Source organism: Salvelinus namaycush, chromosome 14 (genome assembly GCF_016432855.1).
Source record: "Salvelinus namaycush isolate Seneca chromosome 14, SaNama_1.0, whole genome shotgun sequence".
Taxonomy (NCBI): Eukaryota; Metazoa; Chordata; class Actinopteri; order Salmoniformes; family Salmonidae; genus Salvelinus; species Salvelinus namaycush.
Window position 1 is genome coordinate 1,984,399 of NC_052320.1, and position 8,970 is coordinate 1,993,368.

General features: G+C 45.2%; 1 protein-coding gene across 1 annotated transcript; it reads right to left on the reverse strand.

The window, feature by feature from the left end:
- Positions 1-75: 75 nt before the first annotated feature.
- Positions 76-4,378, reverse strand: LOC120059031 (ATP synthase F(0) complex subunit B1, mitochondrial-like). The gene is made up of 7 exons (XM_039007795.1): positions 4,246-4,378; positions 3,048-3,084; positions 2,628-2,770; positions 1,897-2,060; positions 1,476-1,601; positions 742-921; positions 76-328 (listed from the first exon to the last, which is right to left on the reverse strand). Exons 1-7 carry the CDS (start codon positions 4,271-4,273, stop codon positions 251-253), a joined length of 756 nt encoding a protein of 251 aa, XP_038863723.1. The 5' UTR covers positions 4,274-4,378; the 3' UTR covers positions 76-250.
- Between the last annotated feature and the right edge of the window lie 4,592 nt (positions 4,379-8,970).

An 8,970-nucleotide genomic window follows, 5' to 3' on the forward strand; every position in this document is an offset into this window, starting at 1 on the left:
TCCCAGATTGTCGCTTTGAACCAACAAATATTATCAACAGCATTATCAGCCAGTTAATAACGACAAACTAAAAGGTTAGTGAATAAAATTAACCTTTTATTTTATGATCAGTCGATGTGTATATACACTCATAACATGGACAGAGACAGAGACCATATCATTAAGAGGAAATAGTTGATTTGTAATGAAAAGTGGCCATCAATGAGTTGGGGGTTGAGTGGCGACGGTCTAGAGACAGTACAGTGGTGAGTTACGCGGCGGTCTTAGCCTGCTGGATTTTAGCCAACCCCTTCAGGTCTGTGATGCACTTGGCAATACTTGCTTTCTCCTGAAACACAGAACGAACAAACAGGGTTAGTCAGACAGAAAGGCATGAGCAAGGTCAAGGGTCAAATTAATCAAGAATAAAATAAATGAATTTTAAAAAAAAAAAGTCTAAATAAACCAAATTGCAGAGGGTTCAGCTGTAATTATATTGCCCATCAACGCAGCAAACACAAACGCCGGTCGACATTTGCCAAGTTCGTATTGAAAACAAGCTGTCTACCTACTAGAAACATGGCAGGGCACTACCACTAGTGGAGAGTTTATATACACTATGTCTCAGAGGTTCTGTTCCACCTCCCACCTAGACACACACATATATACATATAATAATATATACACATACATACATACATACTGACTACATACTCCAGTCAAGTATGTAATGTTCCCATCTGTCTCCCATCCCTAACCCACCTGCTGGGGAGTGATGCTGGTGACAACGTTCTTCTCCACCCAGTTAACCATGTGTTCCTGCTCCATGCGGCGATGAAGGGTCTGCAGGGCGATCTGGTAGTCCAGCCTCTTCTTCACATCGTTGGTCACCATGTGGACCCTCTCCCTGCGGTTGGTCTCCAGTAGCATGGCCACGTTGTTCTGAGGTGGAAGACAGGAGAAGAGGACAGTGGAAGACAGGAGAAGAGGACAGTGGAAGACAGGAGAAGAGGACAGTGGAAGACAGGAGAAGAGGACAGTGGAAGACAGGAGAAGAGGACAGTGGAAGACAGGAGAAGAGGACAGTGGAAGACAGGAGAAGAGGACAGTGGAAGACAGGAGAAGAGGACAGTTGAAAACATTAGTACACCATCTCATGTCAAAATCATCCCCAGTCATTAGAGTCAGGTTTCTCAGACCCAGAGAAAGTCAAGTCCTGGACTAAAAGACTCTTAAAACAGATCATCTCCATTGAGAATGCTTTTTAATCAAGGTCTACCCTCAATTAAACTTGTGTCCAGAAAACCAGCCATAGAAGTGGTCACGCAGACTAAAGACCATATTCAATAGGTCTCTTATCAAAAAACCTTTTAAATTGGCTTGATTTCACCTAATTTGGGTGTGTATGGTCGAGCCTAGGTTTTACCTCAGATTCAAACACGGTCTTGAATGCATACAGGAGACCCAACGTTCTAACCTCCATCGGTCACACTCACCCTCTTAGCGTCGAAGAGCATCTGTCGTCCCTCTGCCCTCCACTGCTCCTTCTTCTCATCCTGGACGGCCTGAGCCAAGCTGGTCATGGCCAGGTCCTTCACTTCCTGAGCCTTCTGAACTTTCTCCTGAAAAAACAAAAACCACACACACAGCCGACATCAGAAGGTCAGAGTCACAGGTCAGCTATGAGACTACGCGCCTCAGGAGGGACACAGCATATGATGGACAGTTTGCAGTACGGATCCATTTCCGGCATTAAGGGGAGGGGCCAAAAAGCCTCAACTGTAAATTCAGTAGAAACGAGGCAGTGTGTTGACACAGTGCATCTTTTAAGCAGTCCAGAGCACAACATGTATGATAAGAACGTCTGCAAGTGATGATGAAATAAGCCAAACATACTCAGGAGAATAAATTCCCCACCTCGTTCAGTTTGTCAGCGAAAGCCGCAACGTCGGGGCCGAACTTCCTGACACCGTAGATGATGACCGTACCCATGCAGGCAGCAGCGAAGGTCTCGTGGTTGATGATGTAGATCTCCTTGGAAAGGATGTATGTGAGCAGCCCAGCACCCAGCACGTAGGGCCCTGGAGACAACAGGACAGGAGTGAGGGAAGAGTAGATGGGAGAGGAGGAAAGGAGGAGAGGAGGAGATGAGGGTAGGAGGAAAGGAGGAGATGAGGGTAGGAGAAGGAAAGGAGGAGAGAAGAGGAGAAGGAAAGTAGGAGATAAGAGGAGGAAAGGAGATGAGGGGAGGAGAAGGAAAGGAGTAGAGGTGAGAAGGAGTAAAGGTGAGAAGGAAAGGAGTAAAGAAGAGGAGGTGAGAAGGAAAGGAGTAGAGGAGGAGATAAGAGGAGGAAAGAAGAGGACGAAAGAAGAGAAGAGGAGAACGAGAGAAGAGGAGAAGGAGAGAAGAGGAGAGAAGAGGAGGAGGAGAGAAGAGGAGATGAGGGGAAGAGGAGGAGAGAAGAGGGAAAGAAGAGGAAGAGTGACGGGAATGAACGTTTATGGCCACATTCAGGCAAACATCGTTGATCATGTAGACAGAAATGGAATGAATAAAACTGAAGTTATTATTCTACATGAGGCAAGTTTGTTCTACATGTCATATTTCTATCTGAACGTTGCTCCAGGTTTGGGGAAGTTCTGCTGACCTGTAACTCCAGTCTTGGGGTATAGGATCTGGAAGAGCTCCTCAGGGATGATGCCGTGGCGCGTCTTGCCTCCCTTCTCTGGCAGAGCGGGGACTGGGGCCTGGCTGTTGGGGGATGTGTGGAGGTGGGACAGCTGGACCAGCCTGGGAGGACAGACAGACAACTTATTATAGGAACTACAGAGAAGACGGGCATGTAGATCTTCAACGTAAAGTGACCATTGTAAATTTTGTCACCCTTATTCCCATTTATAGGTATATTTATCAAATACCAATGTTTGCCAAATCATAATAAAACTACTGGGACCATAAAAAGGACATCTAGTGTTGTGAATGGTCATTTATTGATTTCCTGCATGTAAAACAAGCAGATGTATCTAGCTTCAGTTAAAGGTTGGAAGTCATAATAAGAGATGCATACCCAGCGCCGAGGGGACCACTGCTTTTTACAGCATTGGCTGGAAGAGGATAAAAGAACAGTCAATAGAATTGAAAAGACAAAATGTACAAATGTTTTGAATATCACAAAAGTGTCAATGAAAGTAAACATGTGGAGACCGTGGCTGCTTGAAAGAGTGCCCTGTTGCACAATTTTGAACATAATGGTAGAGATTAATATGGACATTTACTTATGCAATCAAACAAAAAGAATGTGCTTGTGAACTGTACACACTGACAAGCTTTAGCTAGCCAAGGTTAGTCAGCTGTCAAGCGCAATAGCCATGACATCCGCAAGCGTTACCATGCCAGCTAGTTTGCAAGCTTCCAGAATTCAATAGTCGTTAGCTTGCTAGTTACATGGTAGACAAGAAAAACTCCACAATGTACTTTACATAAACTGACTTTTTTCCCAAAAACTTAACATTATTATTATTATTTTTTGAAAATGCATATTATCTGATAATTTGTTATTATTATTATTAAATAGATAAGCACAGATCCTAATTAGCAGCCAATTTGGAATGGAAGTGTCAGCCAATCAGCTCCTTTGTTGTTCAACGCTAGGTGCCATTCCATAATGACTGCTGTGGCTACTGATAACGTTAGCTAGAATGAGGTCAAAAACTGCATTTTACTTAAACTAGCAGTCGTTCAATCTTCTCAGTGTAACAGTTGGGATAATGGGACAATTCAGAGTGTAACGCATTTCTCCTCCCTGGACTAAAGTATGTTTTCTGAGCCATATGTCGCTTCGGCTCCACAGTGTCTTAATCTACACAGAAATTCGGTCTGACCCTAGTGCAGTTGTAAACAAGCGGGTCAGATGTGCTGGCTAGCCAAGGGCAGAGATCAGAGGCTAGTCTGGTTTATGTCAGTTCGTTAGTTAGATAACTAAAGTTAGCCACAAATATCGCAAGAACAATGACTTACCTTGACATTTAGTTAACTATTTCGAACCCTGTGCAATACCTACCCAAATTGGACAAATTAATAACATTTTGTATGTCACATTTACTAGCTGTCGTTAGCCTTGCTAGGTTTGCATGTTGCTCATTCAATGTGACTGCGGCCTTCTCCTGACTTTACCCTTCAGATTCACATTCAAGTCAGCCACATTTCGTGGCATAACCACTGCTATTTCAACTCAATCTTATGTATAAAAGGCTGGCATTGCATACCTGAAACGAAAACGACCCTAGACAGCATGGTTGAACGACAAAGTGCCAAGTCCTTGGTTTATTGGGCACTGCTCTCTTCGTGCCCTTCTACTGCAAAGAGCCACAAGAATGGCGGACGAACGGGAAAGCCTCGTCAAACGTCGCGAGACTCTATGCCTTCGTAAACGGGATTTGTGTGTCCGGGTCAAATCAAATTGTCCGGTTGTTCAATGTTTTATTCACTAGGTGGCACACAAGAAACATAGATTTGACCTTTTGCTGCACGGGACATAAGTAAAGCTCCTAAATACAGTTGCAGTCAATAATGGGAAAGGTACCCAATTGTCATACTTGAATAAAAGTAAAGATACCTTAATAGAAAATGAGTCAAGTAAAAGTGAAAGTCACCCAGTAAAATACTACTTGAGTAAAAGTCTAAAAGTATTTGCTTTTAAATATACTTAAGTATCAAAAGTAAATGCAAATGCTAAAATGTACTTAAGAATAAAACATATAAAATTCCTTATATTAAGCAAACCAGACTGAAACATTTTCCTGTTTTTTAAATGTATGGATAACCAGGGGCACAGTCCAACACTCAGACATAATTTACAAAGGAAGCATGTGTGTTTAGTGAGTCCGCCAGATCAGAGGTAGTAGGGATGACCAGGTATGTTCTCTTGACACTTTAAGCAGGAACTTACCAGGAGAAGATCAGTCAGCCCCCAAAAAACGGAAAAAGACTCTGGAAAGGATAACAGTTGTGATATCAGTGACACATCCAAGTCAGAGGCGTTGTGGGCTGAGTTCAGGGTGACCCTTAAGTCAAATCTACCCGGGTCACAAAGAGCGAAAGACTCTGCAAAGGTCAAGGATGACAGTTGTGTCATCTGCAACGAAGCCACGTCTTTTAAATGAAATTACGTTGACCCAACGTGGAATAGACTTTGAATTGTGCCCAGTGGGTTAGCCTATGACTTCTCGGGAACTACATCCAATGGACGTTGTGTTAATTATGGCTTGAAGAACAAGAATAACTAAAGATGACCTGGTTGAACTAGACAGCAGTGAATTGGTAAGAAAAGAGAAATGGTATTCCTTAGCTTACCGTCTGTCACACCAGCCTTCGCTTTGGCTCCCCCCCCTGTCCAGCTCAGGCGTTCGTCGCCGGCCTTCTAGCTGCTGCCGAACCTACTGCTGGCAAACGGCCTTCTCTCATCAACCCCCGGCCTTCTAGCTGCTGCCGAACCTACTGCTGGCAAACGGCCTTCTCTCATCAACCCGGGACTTGTCTCGTCATCATTACACACACCTGGTTCCAATCCCTACTCTATCACTGTATATATATATACTCCCTCTGCCATTTGTCGATCATTGTAAATGTTACTTGTTTTCCTTAGAGGAATCTCTCCTACTATTTCCTGAGTACTTTATACAGTGGGGCAAAAAAGTATTTAGTCAGCCACCAATTGTGCAAGTTCTCCCACTTAAAAAGATGAGAGAGGCCTGTAATTTTCATCATAGGTACACTTCAACTATGACAGACAAAATCCAGAAAATCACATTGTAGGATTTTTAATGAATTTATTTGCAAATTATGGTGGAAAATAAGTATTTGGTCAATAACAAAAGTTTCTCAATACTTTGTTATATACCCTTTTTTTGGCAATGACAGAGGTCAAACGTTTTCTGTAAGTCTTCACAAGGTTTTCACACACTGTTGCTGGTATTTTGGCCCATTCCTCCATGCAGATCTCCTCTAGAGCAGTGATGTTTTGGGGCTGTTGCTGGGCAACACGGACTTTCAACTCCCTCCAAAGATTTTCTATGGGGTTGAGATCTGGAGACTGGCTAGGCCACTCCAGGACCTTGAAATGCTTCTTACGAAGCCACTCCTTCGTTACCCGGGCGGTGTGTTTGGGATCATTGTCATGCTGAAAGACCCAGCCACGTTTCATCTTCAATGCCCTTGCTGATGGAAGGAGGTTTTCACTCACAATCTCACGATACATGGCCCCATTCATTCTGTCCTTTACACGGATCAGTAGTCCTGGTCCCTTTGCAAAAAAACAGCCTCAAAGCATGATGTTTCCACCCCCATGCTTCACAGTAGGTATGGTGTTCTTTGGATGCAACTCAGCATTCTTTGTCCTCCAAACACGACGAGTTGAGTTTTTACCAAAAAGTAATATTTTGGTTTCATCTGACCATATGACATTCTCCCAATCTTCTTCTGGATCATCCAAATGCTCTCTAGCAAACTTCAGACGGGCCTGGACATGTACTGGCTTAAGCAGGGGGACACGTCTGGCACTGCAGGATTTGAGTCCCTGGCGGCGTAGTGTGTTACTGATGGTAGGCTTTGTTACTTTGGTCCCAGCTCTCTGCAGGTCATTCACTAGGTCCCCCCATGTGGTTCTTGGATTTTTGCTCACCGTTCTTGTGATCATTTTGACCCCACGGGGTGAGATCTTGCGTGGAGCCCCAGATCGAGGGAGATTATCAGTGGTCTTGTATGTCTTCCATTTCCTAATAATTGCTCCCACAGTTGATTTCTTCAAACCAAGCTGCTTACCTATTACAGATTCAGTCTTCCCAGCCTGGTGCAGGTCTACAATTTTGTTTCTGGTGTCCTTTGACAGCTCTTTGGTCTTGGCCATAGTGGAGTTTGGAGTGTGACTGTTTGAGGTTGTGGACAGGTGTCTTTTATACTGATAACAAGTTCAAACAGGTGCCATTAATACAGGTAACGAGTGGAGGACAGAGGAGCCTCTTAAAGAAGAAGTTACAGGTCTGTGAGAGCCAGAAATCTTGCTTGTTTGTAGGTGACCAAATACTTATTTTCCACCATAATTTGCAAATAAATTCATTAAAAATCCTACAATGTGATTTTCTGGATTTTTTTTTCTCATTTTGTCTGTCATAGTTGAAGTGCACCTATGATGAAAATTACAGGCCTCTCTCTAAATACTTTTTTGCCCCACTGTATGTTGTGCTTTGGGTTCGCCCTGTGCCTTTTCATTCATGAAGATATATTTTTGAGAACAACAGCGTTTGGGTTTAGTCCCGCTTTGATCTATGGCTCTTAAATCAATCGATCAGTTCTAAACCTGTGACTGCCTCCTGCTCTCCTGCCTCCTGCTCTCTACACCAGTGACACCGTCTACTGTACATGTCTATTGTCTTCAATATATTTTGAAGTTTATCTTGTTGATATTATACCTTTTAATCCTTTTATTCGGACGATCCTGAGCTCATTTATTAAGGCAATGTTATTATAGCTTAATTACAGAGTCCCTTCATTGTTGCTTTTCCTTTCTACCAGGCCTCAGTATGGAGAGAGCAAACACCGTTAGGAAAAAAATGAGAAGAACTCTACCAGAAAACTAGAGGCAGTTTCTCCACTTTGACCCCTGCTTACCCTGACTCCTAGATTCCAGCGCTGAGGAGGACTCCCTTGGGGAGTCCCTGGCCCAGTTGGCTGTGTTAGTGAAAGAGGAGGAACACATGAGTGTGTTGCTTAGAGGTACCAGAAGCGAAGGAGGAGCTGGATGTATTGTCAGAGCAGTCACGAGACTTGGAGGAGACCCTGGTGCAGTTGGCTGTGTTGGAGGACGTGCTAGTGGAGGAGAAAGAGGGAGGTGGAGGAGGAGCTGATTGTGTCATCACAGCAGAAGCAGTTCTCATGGGGAGAAGGAAATCAAGTTGAGGAGCAGCGCCGTCACACTCAGGACCAACCACAGCTGAAGGAGAGAGGTGGAGGAGGGACTCCGGACCAACCACAGCTGAAGGAGAGAGGTGGAGGAGGGACTCAGGACCAACCACAGCTGAAGGAGAGAGGTGGAGGAGGGACTCAGGACCAACCACAGCTGAAGGAGAGAGGTGGAGGAGGGACTCAGGACCAACCACAGCTGAAGGAGAGAGGTGGAGGAGGGACTCAGGACCAACTACAGCTGAAGGAGAGAGGTGGAGGAGGGACTCAGGACCAACTACAGCTGAAGGAGAGAGGTGGAGGAGGGACTCAGGACCAACCACAGCTGAAGGAGAGAGGTGGAGGAGGGACTCCGGACCAACCACAGCTGAAGGAGAGAGGTGGAGGAGGGACTCAGGACCAACCACAGCTGAAGGAGAGAGGTGGAGGAGGGACTCAGGACCAACTACAGCTGAAGGAGAGAGGTGAGGGAGGAGGGGCTAGTGGAGGAGGATGTGCTCGAGGAGAAGGAGAGAGAGAGGTAAGGGAGGAGGGGAGAGAGGAGAAAGAGAGAGGGGGGAGGGGCTAGTGGAGGAGGACGTGCTAGTGGAGGAGAGGGAGGAGGGGCTAGTGGAGGAGGAGAGGGAGGAGGGGCTAGTGGAGGAGGAGAGGGAGGAGGGGCTAGTGGAGGAGGAGAGAGGTGAGGGAGGGGCTAGTGGAGGAGGAGAGAGAGGTGGGGAGGAGGGGCTAGTGGAGGGTGAGGGAGGTGAGGGAGGAGGGGCTAGTGGAGGAGGAGAGGGAGGTGGGGCTAGTGGAGGAGAGAGAGGTGAGGGAGGAGGGGCTCATAAACCCTCTTTACTGTGCTAAGCCTGATTGTTAAAGCATGAGGAATAGGAGTTATTACATGTTCATTGATCACCTCAAATCATCATCTGAAATGGACCAATAACCGTGAATAGAATGTACAGATGTTTCAATTCAGTTACGAAATTAATAATTTATACACGAGGAAGGTGAAAACAGTGTGTGTGTGTGTGTGTGTGAGGAGCTGCAGA